The sequence below is a fragment of the Panthera uncia genome (genome assembly GCF_023721935.1).
Source record: "Panthera uncia isolate 11264 chromosome D3 unlocalized genomic scaffold, Puncia_PCG_1.0 HiC_scaffold_8, whole genome shotgun sequence".
Lineage (NCBI taxonomy): Eukaryota > Metazoa > Chordata > Mammalia > Carnivora > Felidae > Panthera > Panthera uncia.
Window position 1 is genome coordinate 76,930,866 of NW_026057586.1, and position 24,531 is coordinate 76,955,396.

The window sequence follows — 24,531 nt, forward strand, 5'->3', positions numbered from 1 at the left end:
AAAAGGACTAAAGTTACTTAAATGACATAAAGGTAGGAGCAAGATGCTGAGAAAATGAAAGTCCAGTATAACGAACAATCAAGTCATTGTTGAAACCTCCCTTCACTTCCCATGATTGGTAGCAATACTATGTTGATTGATTGATTTTGGTTTAACTCTTTACAGTCTTCTAAATAGAAGTGCTGGCAAGTCACAGAGTGATTCAAAAGTGAACAGCAAAAAGAAAAAGGAATTTAGAAATTATTTTTTTCAATTAATACATAAATAAATAGATAATGAGTTTATATTTCAGACAGACTTGCAAACTGACAAAAAATTTTATATTCATTAAATTTGTTTTATCAGCCTACCTCTTCTACATAAACCTTAAAGAGGCCTACACCTGTGGTTTTTGCCCTTGGCATTTTTTTGTACATTGTGCTTTTGAATGGGGTTATTGACCAGTGTATGCAGTCCATGGGCTACAGGCTTTTACTGCTAGATGTTTGTACCATTTTGGCCCCTTAACACTGAGATTTTTGTGTTCTTATGCACCGCTGCACAATTACGTTTGTAACAAAGGAAGAGCAAGGACTGTGAACCTAGACAGCAGAAGAAACCCTGAGGAAACTTTAGAATCAGGTATATTTGTATTATAATCATTGAAGGGCAGAGATGATTGACCTTATTTTGAAAAACTAGGAAAAAGAAGGGCATATCATGGAACCTTTTTTATTTCATCCTTTCTTTTTCTTCTCCTGTAAGAAAGTTCATATTGGACTGATTCATTATCTGGAGAAAGGAGTTGTTTGTATAGTTCTTCAGAATTTCTCATCTGATTTATTGGGCCTTTGAAATGTGCCTTCCTTAAGTTTTTATTACTGGTGAATGGAGATCCTAATATTTTAATTGGATTAGTAACCCATGAGAGTGTTTTCAGCTGTTGTTACATCTGATGTCATTTCTTAAAATTTCATAATGTCCTGGGTCATATGGTAGTTCCTTCCCATAGTCGATGTTAATATAAAGAGCACCAAGCCCATATCTATCAAACAATTCAGATTTTGATCTTCTGAAGGAATTCTCACTGGAATGAGTGGTCTTACTACACAGGTAAATTTATGTTAGAATACACATTTGGGCCGGGGGCCGGGGTGCCTGGCTAGCTCAGTTGGTAGAGGATGTGACTCTTGATCTTGGAGTCGTGAGATCAAGCCCCATGTCGGGCGTAGAGCCTACTTTAAAAAAAAAAAAAAAAAAAAAAAAAAGAGGAAGAAGAAGAAGAATACACATTAGGGACAGGGGCACAAAACTCTTAGTTTCTAATCTCTAGGAAAGCGTGTAGACAGAAATGATTATTGTTCTATCCATGCAAACAAATATGGATTCTTTTACTTTAGTTTTACCAGATTTAATAGAAAAGCTCTTATAAAAATGGAGTTTTCATTTTGATTTTAAAAACGCAACCTAATTTTCAGCTAATTATAGAATTGGATACCTGAATGAGTTTGATAGACGAGCATAAAAATATTAGCGCCTCTGCAGTAAATGCTGTTTCACCTTTCATCAGCCCCACTGTTCTGTTTCTAAATGCTTGAAGATGTGTCCTCTTCCTGGATAGTATAAGTGTACCAGAGGATGCTTATCAGAATATTGTGTAGCTCCTCTTTCCTTTCTCTCGGCTTCTTAATCTCACTAAGATCATTACTGATACCATTTTTTCACTTATGCTGCCCAGTCTATATGCCCAACTCCCATGACCAAACTCTCTGAATAAACATGTTGAATGAATGAATGGACAAGTGAATGAGTGAAGTCTCTTCCAGTTGTGCTATCACAGGAGAATTTGGATTTGCAGGTGTACATTTCAAAGTTCTTCATGCCAGTGTTTATGTATAAGGCAGAATTGCCTATTATCCATCATCAATTTTGGTATGAATTTAAAATGTTTTTTCCCTAGGTATTCTAAAGAGGGGGGTGTCAAATTTCTAATGTCAAAATGTGACCCGTTGTATTATTTTTTAAGAATTTGCTATAAATTTCATTTATTCTAAGAGCTGAGGTGACCAGTTTTTATCATAAATATCATATGTATTATTTTGATTGCATAAGTTGGCTTTGATCTCTTAAGAGGGTAACATTACCAGCCACCGTGCTTCTCTTTTATGTTCAGTAAGTTGTTTATTAGCCCTCTAGTGCAGTGTTCTGAACTTGGTAGGCAGATAGCACACTTTGGATGAAGTAGTGTGTTTTAGGTCCAAATTTTTGCTGGAATTAAATAAGGTAGGTGGGATGACTGTAGAAATTTTCCGGAAAAAGTGCAGTCTAACTTTATGGCTCTTAACTTTTATATATTACTCCAGGTACGTGAAATGGTTAATAATTCAGTTTCATAAATTATACATACTTATTTTATAAGCCACAATCTGGATAAAACCAGTACAGTTTTATTGTTAGACTTCCCTTTTCTCTTGGATCTACTTGTTCTGATCTATGTCCGCATCACTGGAAATGCTTGGTGGAGGGAAACAGAGACATACTGCTCAGACCCTGGCAGGACAAGAAAGAGAATCAGCATATATCAGACATCTGTGTGTCAGACACCTTGCTGGGCACAAGTGTTATCCCACTAGTGATCTCATCATAGCAGTGGCTCCTCTTGGGAGACTTCAAGATGTTAAGTAATTTGGCCAAGGTCAGTTATATAGTAAGGGAGAGAATGAGATTTGTGTCCAGGGACCCTACTGGGCATGGCAAGATGCTACTGCCCACTATTAGTCAATCACAGTTTTGAAACTAGCATTATAAAAACTACTACAGTCACTACATTCCTATAACTTTCTTTCATTTTCAGACTTATTCAGCTTGTAACTTAGACTTACCACTCTCTCCAGCTTTGACTTTTGGGGGTGTTGATTCCTTGCATTACTTAATAACAGAAAGTTCATTCTTTTCTGCCTTGATGAGGTAGACTTCCTCAGGCAATTCAAGAACCATAGGATCTCAGTTCAAATCCTAGGCTTTATAAAAATTAAAGAGGCAAACTACATGTGAAAGGACATTGTAAACTGTATAGCATGATAAAATTTAAAATTATGAGTGATTTTTTTGTTCTGATCAAATAGTATATTTGTAAGACACCCGGTATAAACTTAAAACATGCAGGTGTACATAACTGTAGATAAAAATATTTTTGTGTATCACATTAGACTTCATACATAAAACATCTGGCCATACTTTTATTTAAATTTGTCTACTTTGCTTGAGTATGGAATTCTAAAACTCAGTATCTCTCTATGTGCCTAAGAAGGCAGTCACGTCGAAACGTAGAAAGTTTTGTTGCAACAAATGGAAGGCGATATTAGGAGTTTAAGAAGGTGATTATCCAAATTTCAGGAAGCATTTAGAAGCAATGTGTTTCTCCAGAACCTCAGTGATGTAAATGATAGCATGTTGAGCTTTGTAATTTGTCTTTGCCACATACTTGTGTGATCTGGTGTGCAGTGTGGCCACCCTTTTCACAGGCAGTCACTCACCAGTTAGGATAGAAAATGTTCCTGACACAACTCATTTCCGTTTTATCTTTAGGTGCCTGGTTTAGGGAAACACCCATCCTGAGACTATTTGACCACAAGCTAGTCAGACATCCTGCTGGCAAGTTTTAAATGTGTCATGATAGCTTTAGGGTGTGCCATGCCTCAGCTTTGGGAATCTGATTAAAGAAGGAATACTAATGCGAAAAAATAAGTTTAGGGATAATACATATCTCAAATGCAAATTACCCTAGAACAGACACTTTACTGCCATAGTTGTATGAAAAACAAGTAAATTCAGAAAGGACTAAATGGGATCCTTTCTGTTGATTGGAATTGTTGTTTCCTGATAGTTGAACTTCAGAAAGGCACAAACATGAGGAAGTGAAATATACACATATATTCCAAATGATTTCTTTCTTTCCTTTTATCATGAAATAGTCCATTAAAAAGAAACATGATATTGTGATGACAAAATAAATTTCCTTTAGAGTGTTAGGTGCCCCTTTGGTGATGCTGTCCTTTTTTTTTTTTTTTTTTGGTCTTGAAATATCTTCTACTCTTATGTTCTTCATACTTTAAAGAGGGTTGTCCTTTAGAAAAGAGAAATGAATATGAAACCTAGTGTTAGTTTCAGCTGGAAAGGTTTCAAAGTTCGGCTAATGTTTAATGGTATACTTTGATAATACTATCCAGTTACAGAACAGCACTCTCTTGATAGTAAGGACTCAGTCTGGTATGCAGGGACACCTTCTGAAAGCAGCAAAGAAACAAACTGTTCTTTGTACAAAATGCACTTTGACCTATAAACTGAAAATAGTAAAGAGAATAGCACAAAAATTTCTAGTAAAACTTGTTTAAGGGTTAGGTTGGGGAGAATTGGCTTATAGTAGATAGGAGTGACTAAATTACTAGTGAAAAACAAAGCTGAAGTTATAATTTTGTAATTAATTTTTTTCCCTAAAACAGGAAAGATGAGAATGAAGTGAGCAGAGAATCTAACAGGAAAATAAAGAAGGGTGACATATTGAAGGAAGGAGTGGAAAATCAGAAAAGGTTTAATAGAAAGAAACAAGAGATGCCCAAACTTATATTTGCAATCTTGAATTTCTTGAATATTCACTTGAGTGAAGGAAAAATTACTGAGAAAAGTAGCCACGTAAAAATTATAGAAATGCTTTCTCTTCTTTAGGAGAGCAAGTAAATAAATATATTGTAATTTGCTGACATCTCTTCTGGGGGAAGGGGAGGTGGAAGACAGAGGATTTAAAAGAAGAGAGTGTGCTCTCTCTCTCTCTGTCTCTTCCTCTTCCTCTCTCTCCCTCCCTCTCTCTCCTTTCACCTTCCATGTCTCCCTCATTCATATTAAGAATCAGGAATAAATCTTGTTCAACTTTAGGAATATACTCAAAATTCCTATTAGAGACATGATCTTTAAAAACAAGCAGTCGGATATAATGCAGTGGTTCTCAACCAGAGGGATTTTGGCCCCCAAGGGACATTTGTCAATGTCTACAGACATTTTTGATTGTCTTGACTTGGGAGGTATGCTGGCACCTAGTGGGTAGGCCAGAGATGCTGTTAAATATCTTACAATGCAAGGATAGCCCTTCAAAGAATCATCCAGCTCATTGTCAATAGTGTTGAGGTTGAGGAATCCTGGTGTAGTAGAAATAGCATAACTCTGGAACCTGACAGACCTGGGTCTGAATCCCAGCTCTGTGCCTTACTAGCTATATGACCTTGAGGATACGTATCATGATATATCAAAAACATGTAAATATAGTTCGGCTGAATGAATAAACGAACTCCCTCAAGTCTCAATTTCTTCATCTGCAAATTGGGGGTGGTAACACCTACCTCATTAATGAGTAAAATGAGTGCATGAATGAGATGGTTTTCAGGATTAGGGATCAAGAATATAAAGAGCATACAAAATAGCACCTGGTACAGGTGAGCATTCAGCCAATAGGTAAGTTGATGGTGGCAGTGATAGAATTATGCCAGAGGGCTCCTCTACTTTGCCTGAAAGTTTGTCTTCCATGAATCTGGTTACCTGAGTTCTGTTCCCCGACCCAAATCAGGTTACACGACAGATCCATGAGCATGAGCAGGAGAACGAGTTGCGGGAACAGATGTCAGGTTATAAGCGGATGCGGCGCCAGCACCAGAAGCAGCTGATCGCCCTGGAGAACAAGCTGAAGGCTGAGATGGACGAGCACCGCCTCAAGCTACAGAAGGAGGTGGAGACGCATGCCAACAACTCGTCCATCGAGCTGGAGAAGCTGGCCAAGAAGCAAGTGGCTATCATAGAGAAGGAGGTCAGTGTGCACGCTCCTGCCTTGTGCTGTAACCGGGCCAAGCCTGCTCCAGTGGCCTCACGCGAGCAGGAGGCAGGAGAGGTGTGCTTTTTGGTGTTGGAGGGACAATGTTGCTTTGTGGTGATAGTTAAGAGGAGTTAGGTTTTGTGGGGCTACTTAAAATCGTCAATAAAAGTTAGAACAGTTACTGCAGGTATATGTTACGTTCTTGTCTATGCAAATGCATTCTGGGAGTCTATCCCTTGAGGGGGTCTGGGTACAAATAAAAAGAAACAAGGGACTTCTATCCTACAGAAACTTGCAGAGTTAAGACCTGCCACTGTGCCTGCCACACCCACAGTCCTCTTCAAAAGAAAACTGCCCTACAAATAGTCCCTTTTAGTGGTGACAGTCCCTGGCTTCACTGGACTAGGAATGGGCACCTGACCAATGGCAGCGAGTAATTAACCTGGCTATTGCTTACATCTTCTAGGAGACATCTCTCTTCCCCACCCAGGTCCTAAACCAATTTTTAAAACAGAGGAGAGAGTAAGGCAGAGAATCAAAATATGACTTTGATTACTGCTAAGTGTTAAATGGGAGAAGTGATTTATGTCTGAAGGGAAATGCATTAATAATACTGGACAAAACTAAACAGACTCACCTATCTAGGCACTGGAAGCACTAAACCAGTCGCCTTCCATGCCACCCCCTGTAAGACTTACATAGTGTGGGAAAGCAGGGGTGAACGTGTGCTCTCTGGGAATGGAGTGACTGGGGACAGAGTGCCAGGGGTGTCTCGGTAATTAAGCTCTTCTCCACATGGAAGGGAATATCAGAACCGCAGAAGCAGCTTTCCCCCAACAGCCATCAAGCTGTGAGGCAGCCTGGCCTGAAAAACCTCTGCCCAAACAGGGATGATATTGGTTAAATAAACCAGTCAGACTCTTTCTTGGGGATTTGGTTTGGTAAAGATGTAGAGAGAGTTGTTAATAATGGGAAAACTGTTGATAATGGAAGCTAAAGGTGAAAAGATACATAAAAAGAACCATGAAGCATAATCCCTTCTCTGTCTCCTAAGTACCTCATCTTACGTATGTGCTGACATAATGGTCCCCTGACACACAGATTTGGTAACTTTCAGGAGCCAACGTTTTTTGGGTTATCTTTTATTTGGTCTGTGTTCTATCCATTTGGGAGCCCTCAAAATGTCCCAGTGTCTGACTGTTGTGGATTGTAGCAGGTGCCTAAGAAAACGAAGTATTATTAGCTTTGCCTGTTGTACTAGAGATGACTCTACCCAGAAATCCAATAGTTGAAATAATTAATCAATTAGAGTTAGGTTCTTGGAAGAAAACTGGCCATAGTTACTTATCCATTTTTATAATTTAACCTGTGAGCTACCTAGAATACAAAAAGAAAAAAAAAAACTTTTATTATAATCCTTAGTTCACTTTTCATCCCATGTATTTTGTGTGTGTTCAATAAAACATGTTTATGGCTTACCTTCATATTTTTCCCATAGTTGGGAATGTTTTTCAATGGTAAACATTTCCATTTTTTTTAAGATACAAGAGAATCAGAGCAGGCATTTCCTTATTTTGTTTTTTATTAATTCTTTGTTCAAAAAACATTACATTATTCAGCGCTTATGGACTCTTTTCATGCATTGGAGAATACAGGCAACTGAATTCTGTGTGAAGAACAATTTATCCTAGATTGTATATGTCATTTTATCAGGCAAAGGTAGCTGCAGCAGATGAAAAGAAGTTCCAGCAACAGATCTTGGCCCAGCAGAAGAAAGATTTGACAACTTTCTTGGAAAGTCAGAAGAAGCAGTATAAGATTTGTAAGGAAAAAATAAAAGAGGTAAGAGTACCAATAATTGTCATCACCAATTTGCCATTAGAGTGCTTTGAATTTAAGGGCCTCCTGGCTGGCTCAGTCGGTGGAATATGTGATTCTTGATCTCTGGGTTATAAATTCACACCCCATGTTGGGTGTAGAGATTACTTAAAAATAAAATCTTTAAAAAAAAAAAAAAGAATGGTTGGAACTTAAAATTGACTAACCTTACATTGTGATCAACAGTCTAAATCATTGAGTCTTTTTTTCAATAATTTTTTTAGTGTTTATTTATTTTTGAGAGAGAGAGAAAGACAAAGCGTGAGTGGGGGAGGGGCAGAGAGAGAGGGAGATACAGGATCCGAAGCAGGTTCCAGGCTGTGAGCTGTCAGCACAGAGCCTGATGTGGGGCTCGAGCCCATGAACCGTGAGATCATGACCTGACCCAAAGTTGGACCTTTAAGCGACTGAGCCACCCAGGAGCCCCTGATTCTCAAACTTTTATCACCTAAAGGGATTATTAAAATGGATTGCTAACTCACCCCTAGATTTCCTGATTCAGTAGGTCTGGGTGGAATTTGAGATGTGCATTTCTAACAAATTCCCAAGTGATGCTGATGCTGCTAGTCCAGGCATCAGATTTTTTTTTTATGTTTATTTATTTATTTTTGAGAGAGAGAGAGAGAGTGAGCACAAGTGGGGGAGGGGCAGAGAGAGAGAGAGAGAAAGACAGAATCGAAAGCAGGCTCCAGGCTCTGAGCTGTCAGCACAGAGCCCGACATGGGGCTCTAACCCACAAACCTTGAGACCATGACCTGAATCGAAGACGAAGTCAGATGCTTAACTGGCTGAACCACCCTGGCTCCCCCAGGCATCAGATTTTAAGAATCATTGATCTAACTCTAAACCATTCTTGCCGACTTCCAGTTTATTCTTCAGCCACTTCAGCCAGAGTGATCTTTTCAAACCATAAGTCTCATCATACAACCTCATGATTGTAACAGTCCGTTGGCTTCCCGTTGCTCTTAGGATAGATCAAAATACTAGAAATCCCGAAGTGATCGGCTGCTAGCCTCCCCTCCAGTGTCGTCTCATACCGCTGTTCCCCCACCTGTTTTCTCTACCCCTGACTCTTCACTGCTCCTGCCACTATGGTCACCTTTTGGTTCTTCAGATGTATCAAGTTCCACTTTTCTCCAAGATCTTTGGAGAAGACTGTTTCTTTTACCAGGATGTTCTCTCCACCCCCACCCTCGACCCCCAATCTTTCCCTCCGCTGTTAATTCTTACTCCCCTCCTTGTAAGACTTAGGATTGTTTATTAATACCTTAACTTAAACATCATTTCCCCAGGGAAGCGTTTCCTGACTGCCTCAACCGAGACAGGTGCCTCTGATTTCATAACACTAGTTTTCAGTTATCCTTTTTTTTTTTTTTTTTTTCTTCTTGCCCATGATTGTATCCCTGCACCTGGTACATGTGAATCTCTGATAAATGAATGATTGATTCCTGAAAGTTTGGTTGTGGACCATTAGTGGACATGGAGAGTCCTCCTGGGGAACTGCAATGTGACCTGAAAGCTCACATTTTTTCAGTTCTCCCACCAGTGCTTATAGGTGAATTGCCTACAATTCCCTAGACTTTCCTTCTCATAAGACTTAGCATTTCTGATTTGTAGACTACTGGTGTATTAAGGTTTAATAAAATTCAGTATGGGACATTCTTTCAGTTTGTAAAATAATTTATTGGAGCTCATAGTCTCCATTAACAATATGGGACTTAGCAAGGCTCCTCTCCAATTCTTTTTTAATTAGGAAGTGAAAGCAAGTGGGTGGGGGTGAGCCTCAGGATGTTTAGTCCTGCCCAGATGAGCCACTGGTGATTGTTGGGACTGACAGAATTTTGTATTTAATCCCCACTGCCTAACTGGGAAAAATCTCTGACACTATAAGGTCTAGAAAACCAGACTGGGGGTGCCTGGGTGGCTCAGTCAGTTAAGCGTTCAACTTGAGCTCAGGTCATGATCTTCCGGTTCATGGGTTTGAGCCCCGCATCAGGCTCTGTACTAACAGCATGGAGCCTGGAACCTGCTTCAGGTTCTGTGTGTGTCTCTCTCTCTGTCCTTACCCTGCTCATGGTCTGTCTGTCTCTCTCTCTGTCTCAACAATAAACATTAAAAAATTTAAAAAAAAAAAAGAAAAAGAAAAAGAAAAGAAAACCAGACTGTAGGGAGAAATAGCCTAACTAAGAAGGTTCATATTCTGTCTATTTTCTCTGAGTCATTGCTTGAGCCTAATTATTACATCATGATGGAAAGATGTTACTGGATCACAGGATAACATTGACTTTTCCCTAAGAAATTTAAAATGTTCTCATTTGCAGTTACATTCTGATGTCTAACACTATGCGTTCACTCACTTTCTGCGGCCACACTTTGTGACTGCAGCCACCATTTTGAACTTTTATAACACTAAGGTATTTGGAGTTTGCATGAACTCAGCCTGTAGAAGATTCTCCCACAGAACAGCATTTGAGAATCCTCACTCAGTTCTCAGGCATAGGCTATTTTTGGTACTCAGATTTATGAGTGCAGGAAACCACAGGCCTAAACTTACAAGCCTTTCAACACGCTCATGAAGAAAAACAAGCCTAAACTCAGTTTGAGATAGCCTCAATAAGCCTTTCTGTGCAAGGCTAATCCCCCTTATGAAGTAAAGCTTAGTTCTATGTAAGGTGGCACGTATATTTAGATATTGATATATTAAAGGTATTGCCCTTGGAGTGACAGAACAATCTCCATTATCCTCACTGTTTGATAGATGACAGGGGTGTGAGCGATACAGGATGACAGATGGTCCAGAAATAATTTATTCTTTTTTTTTTTTGATAAACAATAACATTTTATAATAACAGTTTCTAGTATTTGTAAAATACTAGAAATTTGTAAACTTTTTATGTTGAGACAATTATAGATTCACATGCAGTTGCAAGAAACAATGCAGAGAGATCCAGTATACCGATTACCCAGTTTCCCCCGCTGTAATATCTTGCTCAAGTGTAATGCAATATCACAAACAAGACATTGACATTGATAGTCAAGACACAGAACATTTCCATCACCACAGGGATCCCTCATGTTGTATGTTAAAGCCACACTCACTTCCCTACAGAAAGAATTTATTCTTGATTTTAGAGTGAGGTTTGTTTGTTTTTGTTTTTTGTTTTTTTGTTTTGTTTTTGTTTTTGAAAGAGAGAGAGAGAGTGCTCGAGTGAGCAAAAAAGCAAGCCCAAGCGAGGGAGGGGCAGAGGGAGAGGGAGAGAATTCCAAGCTGGCTCCACACTCAGCACACAGACTGACGCAGGACTCAATCCCGCAGTTGTGACATGATGACCTGAGCCAAACTCAAGAGTCGGACGCCCAACCGACTGAGCCACGCAAGTGCCCCAGGAGTGTGTTTTCACGGTCACATTTGGATTTGGGTGTGCAATGTAGTGGTTAATGCCAAACCTAGTAGTGAAGTCATGGCATCAGGAGACGAGTCACCCAGCCTCGCTGATGTGATCCCAGTTTACTCCATGCTCCATGCAGCCTGCTCTCTTGTTGACTCTGCTGTTTCACTCAAGACTTCACTAGAACAGGAAAGTTGAAAATTGATTTACAAGGACTTCTTGTTTAAGGGCAAGCATACTGTAAATAGTGTTGATGTCCATATCACAAAACATCAGGTAAAATAGATATTAGCATTTGAAGGAGATTTTCGCTAAGCAGTCAGCCAAATCTTATAGATCAAGCTGTTGGTATGAACAATATGAACAAAAAAGAGTGCACTGTGCTTTCTCTAAAAATGGTCTTCTTGCTTCCTCCATAGAGTAAAGTAACATCTTAAGGGTTCCAATTCCCCACTTTCTTCTCTTTACCCTTATGGTCTAGAGTAGTTATGAATTTTGTCCTTTTGGAAATGGTTCATTTACCCACTCATACCAAGTAAAGGATACTTTTTTCCTGGGGCACCCGGGAGGCTCAGTCGGTTAAGCATCTGACTTTGGCTCAGATCATGATCTCACAGTTCGTGGGTTCAAGCCCTGCATTGGGCTCTGCGCTGACAGTGCAGAGCCTGCTTGGGATTCTCTCGCTCTCTTTCTCTCTGCCCCTCCCCCGTGCATGTGTGCATTCTCTCTCTTTCTCTCAAAATAAACAAACAAACAAACTTAACAAAAAAAGGAATGCTTTCTGAAATTCACACTAGAGACATTTGCAGAGTTACCTCCTGCCTGTGAAATCTGCCTGCTTCTCCCAGCCTTGTCTTCTTTACTCTTACTCCACATGGCAGCAGGTTATCTTTTAGAGATGCATCTCATCCTGTCACTCCCACATGTATAAAATCCTTTTCTCCTGTGCTACAGATCAGTGTCCTTAACTTGGCCTATGAGGCCTCTGAGGATCCTGCTTCATCTCATGTCACACTGCACCCACCACCCTGGGCCTTCTCTCCGCTCCTCAGTTGCACCATGTTTCAAATAACCCACCTGATTTAGCACATGCCGTTTCCTCTGCCCAGAGTTTTCTCCCTTCTCCTCTTTCATTGGTTAGCTCCTACAAGTTTTTCAAATTTCAGCTTAGTTTTTACCGAGATCCAATATATTCTTTAAAAAAAAAATCTTTTAATGTGTGTTCATTTTTTGAGAGACAGAGATGGAGACAGAGTGCGAGCAGAGGGAGAGGGAGACACAGAATCCCAAGCAGGCTCCAGACCCCGAGCTGTCAGCACAGAGCCCGACGCGGGTCTCGAACTCACAAACTGTGAGATCGTGACCTGAACCGAAGTCTGGCGCTTAGCCGACTGAGCCACGCAGGCGCCCCTCAAATAGGTTCTTTTAAATAAACATCCTTGTAGAACCAAGTCCTCCACCTGCACGGCAGCTGTGGCAGTAATTTTCGGTTCATTTCTCTGGTTCTTTGATTAATTACTGATTCCACATTGTGGCGCCCCACGATGGTGGTTATCGTGTTCTTTTGCTTACCGTTGCATCCTTGTGCCTTGCACAGTGCCTGTCACATGATGAGAACTCAGTAAGTGTACGTTGATTGAATGAGGGAGCCGGTTATTTCCGAGGCTGAGAAGCCAGAGACCTGGGAAGTAGCAGGCCTCCCTGGCACTTAAATAATCAGTAAACGCAAGTTGGGAGAGAAGGATTGCAGCACCAAGTATTCCTGTCCTTGTTCTCAGTTGCTTTCCCAGCAATTTCATCTACCATATTGTAAGAAACTATCAGTTCCTTTGCTCGATGAGACCAGCAAGTTTTTTGTTTTGTTTTGTTTTGTTCCTCTTATTGTGAAGGAGATGAATGAGGACCATAGCACACCCAAGAAAGAAAAGCAAGAGCGGATATCCAAGCATAAAGAGAACTTGCAGCACACGCAGGCTGAAGAGGAAGCCCACCTTCTCACCCAGCAGAGACTGTACTACGACAAAAACTGTCGTTTCTTCAAGCGGAAAATAATGATCAAGCGGCACGAGGTGGAGCAGCAGAACATTCGGGAGGTATTTATTACATTCATAACCGCCGTCCCTGACTTACGAGACAGTAGGCTTTGTGAGGATCGTCCCTGTCTGTTTGTCCGGCCTTATATCCTTCACGTTTATAGTCTTTTTTTTTTTTTTTTTTAATGTTTACTTATTTTTGAGAGACAGAAAAACAGAGTGCAAGCTGGGGAGGGGCGGAGAGAGAGAGGGAGACACGGAACCCGAAGCAGGTTCCAGGCTCCGAGCTGTCAGCACAAAGCCTGACATGGGGCTCGAACCCACAAACTGCGAGATCGTGACCTGAGCCGAAGTCGGACGCTCAACCGACTAAGCCACCCAGGCACCCCATGTTTATAGTCTTTATTGACACGCCTGACCCAAAGCAGGTATGCAAAAGTAGTCAGGGAATGAATTCACCACTGAGTAGAAGAAGAAAGCCCATTTACAGAACGAGGAATCAACATTTTCCAAATAAATGTCACAGTTTTATCGAACACCTATTATAAGCTATAGTATGCGGTGGAGAATCAAAGGAAGTAAAATAGAGAATTTCTGCCTTCAGCCTGCGTGTCAAACAGTTGTGTTTTTGTGGCTCCACGTGAAACACAAAGTGACGGTATGATGCTCTACAGTTAAGTCATTCAGGCATCCGGTGCCACCTTAGTGCCAGGCGTTGTGCTGGTGATGCCAGGACTGCGGACTTGTTGTGTATACATCCCGCCTTCCAGCAGCCTAAGTCTGAGGAGAAACAGACATGTGACAGGCTGGTTACAACGTAACAGGTCAGGTACAACAGTGGACCTATAAATGAAGCGTCCTGGGAATACAGTCATGAAAGGGCTGAGAGGGCTCAGGGCCTGATGAGCAGCTGAGTGTTTGGGGTGTACGAAGTGGAATGTCAGAACAAGGGGAGTCAGAAGCAGAATGCAGAGTGCCTTCCTTGTTAAGACATGTTATTTCCATTTTAGCCTGAAGGCAGTTGCATCACCATCCTAGGGGTTGCAGCAGGGGAGTGAAGAGAGTTTTCTTTGAAAGACCTAGTGCACCAGGGTGAGGCTAGGCTACAGCAGGAAGAAGCCAAGTACAGTGAGGTCAGCCAGGACGTTCTTTCTCTAGGTCCACCTGGAAGAGGCATGGGGGGAGATTGGATCTGAGCGACATTTCTGAAGCAGAACTGACAGTAATTCCAACCAAACGGCATAAGAATTTCAGGAGAGAGAGGGGTCAAAAATGGCTTCAAAGTTTCTAATTTGGGAAACTGGATGAATAAGACATTATTCACTGAGATGAGCACAGAATGTGACTCAGTCGCAGATACAAAGTTCAGTAAGAAATCGTTGTGACCTGGAGTAATCAGGGAAACCCTCACAAATGAGCTAGCATGGTAAAAATATCAAAGTCTGCGAAAAACCCAGTGTTCGTCTGCGCGAGGGAAAGAAGCACCAAAGGCTCGTTTATGGAATGAGCATCGGTACATTCTGAGCTCCTTGGGGGGCAGCATTCAACTGGGAGGGAAGAAGGATGGAGCAAACTAAAATTTATCAAATACATGCAATGAGCCAGGCCCAAGCCCTTTGTCTGTGTTGTCTTGTCTCATTGGAAGAGAGACAAACCGCTGCACATTTTTGAGCCAGGCAGTGAGTGATATGCTAATACTGTGCGTTAGAGAGATTAGCCCAGTTTGGTTGATGGCAGTTCACAGATGGATTCTAGCACGCATTCTCAGTGGGGGGGTGGTACTGCCCCCGGGGGAGTAAGCACAGGCTCTTGTGGGAGAGCGGTCTCAGATATTACAATGGCCACAGTACATACAGGGATATACAGTGTATCAGGTAGTGTTCATTCACCTTTTAGGGGAGGGGAAAACCTAGAAAGTTCCTGGTGATGAAAACATAAAAATGATGATAATGGAAAAAGAAAAAAAGAAAAGAAGAAGAAGGTTGAGAAACATTGGGTTGGGGGAAGAAACTACAAGCAAAGTGATCAGGTGGTAGGAAATAGGGCACAGACAAAGATGATGGTGGCACGTGTCCAACAGGCGGAATTGAAACGTATTTTGAATATAAAATAAACAGGATTTAGCACACCGTAGGATATGAGAGGAAAGATGAGGGTAGAATCAAAGTTATTTCTAGGGTTCAAGGCTTGGTTACATGTAAATTTGGTCAGAGACAGAGAAGCTTAGAGAGAGGTGTCAGTAAGAAACTGATTAATTCCATATTAGACATGTTGCCATATTTGTTAGAAGGCGAAAAAGCCCAAATGAAAAAGCCCAGTAGCCATTTGGAAATAAGATGTTTGGGATTCTTTTCATCTGGCAGTTATTTCTATTCTGATAGCACGTATTTGGAAGAAGTGTAAAGCCAAGGGAACGATCAGTGCCAATAAAAGCTGTAGAAGAAAATTATTCCTCAAAAGTTATAGAGAATGTTATTTGTGACTTCACTAGAATCAGGTTCTAATCAACTGAGTGAAGAATGACTCTTATAAGGGTACTTTTTTAAGAGTCTAAGTTTTTATGTACAAAAGTAATGCAAGAACATTAAAACAAAAGACAAACACAGAAAAATACATAGTTGAGTAGTGAAAGTTCTTGATAATCCCACGCCACCCAGTCTCTACCCTGACTACCATTAATTTGGCATCTGTATTTCCAGATTTCTTTTTCCTTGTATGTATGTACTCATACATTCAGCTTATATAAAACTTTAACTTTACAAAAATAAGGTTACATTAGTATCAGTGGGTTTATTTGATTTGCAAGCCATAGAAACAAATTCTGGCTGCATGAGCGTGGAAAGGAATTTATTGGAAGGATATGCGGTAGATAACAGCGGTGAAGAACCAAGCTGGAAAAGATGAAGAATCAAGCTGGAAAAGCAAACTCTGTGACCTAGAGAGCAAGAGCCTAATGGACATTCCTCAGAGCACTGCCATTTGGTTGTATTTCCTCCCACCATATTTAATCTTTGTATCATTTCAGCTTCAGATTCAAATTCCTAGGAGGGCTACTCTCTGATTACAGATAGGGTGGAGGAGTTTCTCAAGCAAAAAGAGGAGCCTGTTAACAAGAGAAGGGAAATGGATACTGAACCTACAAAAATGTCTAGTATACTGTTTTGTAACTCTTCTCTTTCTTTTTCTCATTTACTCTCTAGGACATACAGCCCTATGTGGTTCTTTTTAACCATTAATAGTAAACCCTGGGGGTATGGCTATAAAATTATTTATTTAATGACATACTTCTCAGTGGATATTTTGTTGACGTTTTATAATATTACTAACAGTGCCACAGGGAGCATCTTTGTACACAGATCTTTTTACATATATGCAAATATTTTGTAGGATATATCCTCAGAAGTGGAGTCTCTGGGTCACAGTGTATATATGTAAAATTTTAATAGATATTGCCAAACTGCCCTCTAGGGGTTTTACTCCCACCAAAAAGAGCACTTGTCTTTCTATTTCTTTGCCAAAACTGAGTATGAGCAATCCTTTTAATTAATGGAAACGTTTAAAAGGACCACCATAGACTGGGTTGAGCCTCTTCCTCTGTCATCACAGATGCTCGTATTTTCTAACCAGTTATGAAACCAAGAACTGAAACTAAGAAAGCGTTAAATGTCATAGGCTAACAACATCTCCATTAAAAGTCTGAACTCTAGTTCTTACTCAGCCTCATCAGGCATGAGGACAAAATGTTTTACTTGAGCGAGATCAACTCGCTTTAAAGAAGTCAGTAGCACTTGGATCGTGGCTGGGAAGGGTTTATTATGGGACACGGCCTGGATTCACAGCTTACACAGGACGTAGGGTCTTATATAGTATGGTGATGTGTTCAGGGGCCGTGGTGTATGAAAAGTACATGTGTTTTGACACTAAGCTCTCTCTCAGCTTGGGGAGATGCACACAGCGTGTGACGTGAGCCAAGGGAAAGGGGGCCCTCGTGTCTCTCAGCTTAAACCGCCTCCAGGGCATATAGGCGTGGAGTGCGTTGTGGGCAAAATCACTCGTACATTAAATCTGCTTTTGTTTTTGTTCAGCTCACTTTATTTAATTGGTATGAGCTAAAGGTGTGCACACGGCGCACAGTACATTGTGTCATTTGTACAGATGAAACAACCCCTGCATCGTGTCTAGCCAGAACAGAGGGATTCTTCAGAATATTGTGTCACAGGCTGAAAGACAGCGTAACACAGGAAAACGTAAACCATTCTCTGGGACATCTTTTAATGGGAACTGTTGAAAATCCCCAAACCTGAGCTTTAGCCTTAGTTCTGCTTTATGGAAATTGAATGATCTTATGTTAGTCTCTCAATTCCCAAATGTTTTACTGTCATAGGTAAAAGGGGTAAGTCCTTGCAATCTTAACACCTCATAGGGTTGCAGTGGGCATGGAATGAGATGCAAGAAATCACCTTTAAAAACTGAAAGCACATTACACGTTTTTATGTAGGCACAGCAATAGGCTCATAAAAAGTCAAAATAATAATAATAATAATAATAATAATAATGGCAGCTTATCAACTTATGTCTCAGCAACCCAGATGTATGAATTCATTATCGTGTTTCTCTCACTTTTTAAATCATTTATAAACACTAGATTTGAGATATTATATGCACATTTTCCCTTCTGAATACAGAAAAATAATAATGATACGTTAATATGTTCCAAAGCATGTTCTTATGATCTTTCATTTCTTCACAAAATCATAGTTCATGGTGTAGGTACTGTTATCCTCACTTTACACGTGAGGAAACTAAAACATATATTAAAAGGCTAGCCCAACATCATACATAATGACTGACTCATACACCCTGAATATTTTCCTGTCACTTCTCAAACTTTACAATACATCAGAATTAGCTGGGTGGCATGTTATTAAAACCAGTCACCTGTAGCCCTGGCATTTCGGATGCAGATATCCTGTGGCTAGCATCCTGAAACATCCCGTTAGACGTAAAGGAAACCGTTTGATTTCTTCTGAAAGTGTTGTTTGCTTTGTCTTATATTTTGTCCCCCCCATATGTTTCGGGGTTCTGGGCAGCCCAGACTCAGTTTGGACTTCTCAGTGTAGGAAAACATGTAATGAAATAAGTGTCCAGTATTGGGAGACCTGGTACTCAAAGGTTAAAAATGAAATAGTAATCTAGGAACAGGACCTCTACCAATTTAAAGGGCTTTCCTTGGCTTTTCTCTTGGTCACTGGCCTAGAATAGCTTTAGTCTCTGAGGCCTTGCCATCCTTTGGTGCCACCTAGGGGCCAGTTATTGGTTTTTAAAAGAAGACCATTTGATGGTCCAGGTAGAAGAAAAATAAAACGAGGGAAAGCAAAATGCAGGAGGGAATGGGGAGCAATGCTCTAGGAGATTATCTTTTTCCCTTAAAACAAATACAAATTGCATTTATACTTTAGATATTTCCCCACTAGCAAACATGCTCCCTGAGGGGATGTACTTGTTCATGGCTCTATCCCTAGTGCCTACAGCAGTGCCTGACACATAGGATGTGTGCAACAAATATTTGTTGAATAAACAAATGAGTGATTAGGGACTTTGCTCCAGTAATAGATGCTGTGCTGTTTAAAGGACTTCTCTTCAAATGCATACAAGGCCCAAGTATGCAAGATATTCTCACCAACACCAATATACAAATGTTATTGATATTGTATGAAAATAAATGACTTGCATTTTCTCCCATAGTGGATGCCATCAGAGAAGAGAGGCACTCTTGTTCTAACTGAAAGTCCAACTCACAAGCCTTCTTCTTTCCTTGACCTCCTTAACTAATAGTAATACCAACCTCTGCAGAAATCTTACAGCATAAAGTTTGCCTCTTTTATAGCACTTACCACTTTCAACATTGTTCTTTCTCTTTTTTTTAATTTATACATAAAACCTACTTCCTTGTGTTAATTAAGGTTCTTTTGTCTGTATGTTAGTAAAATTTATTTGAGCTCGTTTAAGCCAAAACCAGGGAATTCATTACAGAAATATAGAAATATTTTGTAAAACCCAATAGCAATAATACAGCTGGTGTACAGGACAGCTTACCAGTTAGGAATACGGGCATCAGCATATTCCCCGCATGTCTGTCTTCTTTTTCATTCTTTATGTTCTGAAGTCCAGCTTTCTCTAACCCTCAGCCCACATAGCAGTGGGTGGCCACCACATATGTAGTTTTTATATGCCCCTCAGTTCCAGCCACACTTAGAGGCTAACTGTCTCTGCATCCCAATTCCAAATTCCCAGGAGAGAAAACAGATTGATTCACTTGGCTGTGAGTTGAGCATATAGCACTTCAACAACTGTGTAGTACACTTCCCTACTAGAGTGTTAGCAAGTTGAGGACAGAATCATGGCTTAGTAAACATTTTTAAGTACCCAGAGCACAGGGTTCAGATCTTGGATATGGTGCCATTTAGGAAATATTCTTGAACTGGTGAGTGAAAAGATATCACCCGACTACCTCTCTCTTTTTTTTTTTTTTCTAGTTTTCTTTCTTTCTTTCCCCCCTTAAAGACAGAAAAACAAACATACAAGGCAGGACAAAAAGTAAAAGAAAAGAAAGACAGACATGAGTAGAACTGGAAAGAACAGAATGATTTGATCCAGAAATCATTAAACAGACTAATGGAAAAAATGGAAGACGAGAGATCTCATCTGTTTTTTCCCAGCCTGCCCTTCCTCTGAGATTTTTTTTTTTTTATGTTTACTTATTTTTGAGAGACAGAGGCAGAGCATGAGCAAGGAAGGGGCAGAGAGAGAGGGAGACACAGAATCCAAAGCAGGCTCCACACTCAGCACAGAGCCCAACATGGGACTCGAACTCACTAGCCGTGAGATCATGACCTGAGTCGAAGTTGGGTGTTTAACCACCTGAGTGACCCAGGCGCCCCTACTCTGAGATTTTAAAAAACAGATCATTGGCCTACTTCTAATACATGCAAAAATGGGGGTTTTTTTTCCAAGAAAACTAAGAGTATTGCAGACATTGCCAGTTTAAGTCTGTGATTTTCAAGTCTGACTACACGTTAGATTCACCTAGAGAACTCTTAAATATAGTGATGTCAGGGTCCCACCCCAGACAGTTATCAGAACTTCAGGTTGTAGGACTGAGGCATCTTAAACTTGCAAAGGTTCTTCACGTGATTTTAATGGGCAGCCCATATTGAGAACCAGTGGTGTAACTGAAGAAAAATGTACTTAGATCTCAGCAGGAGACCTCACCTGAGGAGGGTTCATGGCAGCTCTAGGAGATAAGAAGGGGTCAGGTGGAATTAATCCCACTTTACAGCTGGTGTAGTTGTGATGGCTGCGAAGTTGCCCATCTTGTAAAGTGATGGACCCACAAACAGAACCTAAACCTCCAGGGACAGTTAATCTAATCTCGCTGAGTCGTGCTGCCGAGCGCTAATGGGCTTAATTAAGAGACCGTTAGTAGTGCGATTCCTCGCCATCTCTCGCTTAGTGGTGCATTCCTTCTAATTCACCTCCAGTCACCTCTCGCCATGTATCTTTTGCTCCTGAATGCAGGAACTAAATAAAAAGAGGACCCAGAAGGAGATGGAACATGCCATGCTAATCCGACATGATGAGTCTACGCGAGAGCTGGAGTATAGGCAGCTGCACACGTTACAGAAGCTACGCATGGACCTGATCCGTCTACAGCACCAGACTGAACTGGAAAACCAGCTGGAGTACAATAAGAGGCGAGAAAGGGAACTGCACAGAAAGCATGTCATGGAACTTCGGCAACAGCCAAAAAACTTAAAGGTAAGAGGAAACGGAAGTGGTTCCCTATTTGTGCTCCAGGATACAGTTGTGCTGGATTACGTAGTCCCTGCGCCTGGAGGACTGTCGGATGTGCCTGGGCAACTCCTCAAAATTACGAATTTCTGGGCCCCACACCCACGGAATCAGAATCTCCAGAAGTGAAGCACAGAGGCCGTATATAACAAATGCCTGAGGAGATGCTGCTTTGAAACCATTGTACTGGATGATCTCTCCATGTTTCTTTGTATAATGGCCTGCAGTTTCTCTGACCCCTTCATGTCCTGCCCTCTTTAAAATGGTAAATTGCGGACAAACAGCAGCCCGTGGTTCTGATCCCAGGAGATGAGGAAGTTACCTAGCAGGTGTATGGCAGAGAGATTTCATCTGTCATGCTGGATTATTGGTAGTAACTACATTGAGTGCCTCTATATTGAGAAAGACTAAAGCTACATCCAAGCTTGGTAGGAAAGAGTATGATTGAGTAGTGACATCTGCATGGGAGTGAAGAGTGAATCGACATGTGCCAGACCCTGCACTAGAGATTTGGAATTCCTTTGGGCCTCACTGCCTGCAGATAATTTTAGCTGACTGCTGATTCACAGGCTCTGTGGACTAAGCCATTGCTGTATGTCAAGGGGGTCGCTGTCAGTGTTGACAGAGATACAAGGCCAGCCCCACAGTGGCCATGCTCCTGCCTAACCTGCCAAATCCTAACCTGTCTAATTAGTGATCTCTGTCATCGCAACTCTAAGTGTTCGTGATATGCACGTGTGACCATGAGGCAACCTGATGAACACCTTCGGGACTCAAGTAATACGGCCTACCTCCTCCTTGCCAAAATGCATATTTGATATTGCCACGTGAAAGTCTAACTTCTTCATGGGGGAAGAAATCTAAAATCACTTTTCCCTTTACACTTAGGCTGAAATCCAGTGGCATTGGATTATGATGTGAGGTATTACCCAGATGTTCTTTGTTGATTTGTCAAGGAAATGCAGAGCAGTGACAGCCAGCTTGTACATTGCCACCCCCTTTCTCACCTGGAAATGGGTTGGGTTGGGCGGGGGGAGATGACCAAAAATAATAGGGGGAGAAAACAACAAACAATAGAAGACACTGAAGATTTTGACGAGGAAGCCATTAAAATAATGAGCAGGCTTTCAACAAACTAAGCTTCGTAGTTTAGTTCAGTAGTTCTACAATCTGCTTAGAGTTGTGATCTCCTTGTAGTGGTTCATTTTTTTAAATCCGTTTGTAAATTCAAAATTACTTCTATGTATTTAATATAAGACAGAAAGTACTGGTAGTTAACTCTTATCTGTGTCTGTCATATGTATTATTTTCATCATTACTGACTAGCAATGTGGGTCCCTGCACCAAAAGACAACGGGTCCCAGCACCTGTATTGTATTGTTACAATGGAAGTTTTCTGTACTTACTAACGTATTTGCGTTTTTGTCTGCACAGGCCATGGAAATGCAAATCAAAAAACAGTTTCAGGACACTTGCAAAGTACAGACCAAACAGTATAAAGCACTCAAGAATCACCAGTTGGAAGTTACTCCAAAGAATGAGCACAAAACAATCTTAAAGACACTGAAAGATGAGCAGACACGAAAACTTGCCATTTTGGCAGAGCAGTATGAACAGAGTATAAATGAAATGATGGCTTCTCAAGCGGTAAGTGGTTAGGTTTGGTGCCACACCTTCAAGAGCTTTGGGAATCAAGAAAATTCAAGATCCAGCCTTTTGTTCCCAAGATGATTCTTGCACAAATTTAGGATATTGGCGTTTTTTCTGCCCAAAGAACCGAGGAAGTGACGACGCTGAATAAAGCCAAGCCAATGTGGATACTTGCTGGAGTGTGTCTTGTAAGACAGAGCTCAAGGAATAACATGCTAAATCAGACCCGTGGCACATAGGGACTTTGAGGGCAAGATGGGATAGATACTGCACATAATATCATTTTTTCACTCATCAAAGATTGTGCAACTAGTGTCAGACATGAATGAATAAGACACACTCACACAGACACATTCATTCAATACACTTTTACTAAGCATCTGTGTTCAGCACTCTGCTGGGCTCAGAAAGAGTCATAAGCAACAGTAGGTTGCTTGTCTTCACACTATTTGTTAGTCAAAAAGGTCAGATAATTAAGCGATAATAAAAAAGCATAATAAGTGCTTTACAGTGGGAGGTATGGGGAGCTATGGGAGGATGAGTAAGAACAACTAATGTGGTCTAGGGAAACCTTCCCAGCAAGAGCCAAGGAGCTTAAAGGAATGTACTGAAGGAAACAGGCACCATGGAAAGGGGCCTACGTGGGCAAAGACCCAAAAGATGGAAAGTGTGCATTTGGGGACTGAAAGAACTTCGGTTTGAATACAAAGTTCAAGGAGGATGGTGGGAGCCCAAACTGGAGAGGTCATAAAAGTCTTGGTAACCCAAGGATGGGAGCTTGCCTGTGATTCAGTGAAGTTTTCCCAATGAGATGAGTCTTAAAGAGTAATCGTTTGTCAAACAGGCGGAAAAGGAAAAAGTTATTCCCAGCAGAGGAAACAGTAAATGCAAAGATGCAAAGCCTCAAAGAGGACAGCACGTTTGAAGAACAATGAGTAGTTGTTATGGCAGGAGTATAAAGGGAAGCAGGTGAATAGTTGGGGATCAGACCCTCAAAAGTCAGAAGTTCGGACATCATTCTATTAACAGTGGAGAGCTGCTGAAGGCTATTTTAAGAAGGAAAGTGACAGGATCAGATTTATGGTCTAGAAACATACTGGCAATAATGTGGCAACTGTAGGTATAAAGAGACGGTTAGGAAACCATTATAACCCAGGAACAAAACTATTGAAAGCCTGAACTGAGAACATCCTCCTGGAGATGGTGAGGAGGCAGAAGGATTTGAGAAATATTTAGAAGTTAGAATAGATGGAGCTCAGTGACTAATTTGGGAGGTAGGTTTAATAACAGTGGAATGGGTCATGATTTTAGCAAGATAGAAAAATGGAAGGGTGAGTTTGGATGCTGGGCAGATAATTGACCAAGTTGTGGACGTGTTATCTGAGATAGATGGGTATCCAGGTAGAGAGGTACAGAGATAGAGATCTATAGTTCAAGAGAGTGTTAGTAGGCAAAACAAATAACTAGGCATCCGTGTTATGTTAGACGGGGAAGTTGCAGCTGTTGGGAATACCCTGTCCTTCTAGGGACAGGAGATTTTTATTAGGAAGAGGATCAAGGGAAGAGTTGTGGACACCACCATTTGAGAGCAGAGTAGAAGCAGACCAAAGAAGGTGAACAGTCATTGTGGGAGGGGAACTGGAGAGAGCATGTCATAGACACCAGAACAGAAGCTTCTAGCTGATCATTTCAAATGTGGCAGAGAGACCTAGCAGTGGATTTGTCCAGTGAGTGTCACAGACAATCAGTGGAGGGGTGGGAGTGAAAGACATTATAGTGCATTGAAGAACGTGATTATAAAGTGAGATAGAAACTTATAACGAATGAGATTACTTTTCCCAGCTGCTCATCAGTGAAGGACAGGAGACAGAACTGTAGCTAGAGGAAGAGA

At 41.0% G+C, this 24,531-nt stretch overlaps 1 protein-coding gene across 3 annotated transcripts in view; it reads left to right on the top strand.

The window, feature by feature from the left end:
* TAOK3 (TAO kinase 3) overlaps nt 1–24,531 on the top strand; it is a 186,541-nt gene that overhangs the window by 155,978 nt on the left and 6,032 nt on the right. For all 3 annotated transcript variants that reach the window (XM_049619876.1, XM_049619878.1, XM_049619877.1), the window contains exons 15-19: nt 5,597–5,833; nt 7,553–7,681; nt 12,996–13,199; nt 20,718–20,957; nt 22,425–22,637. In XM_049619876.1, coding sequence (XP_049475833.1) covers nt 5,597–5,833; nt 7,553–7,681; nt 12,996–13,199; nt 20,718–20,957; nt 22,425–22,637 — 1,023 coding nt within the window. The remainder of the gene's footprint in view (nt 1–5,596; nt 5,834–7,552; nt 7,682–12,995; nt 13,200–20,717; nt 20,958–22,424; nt 22,638–24,531) is intronic.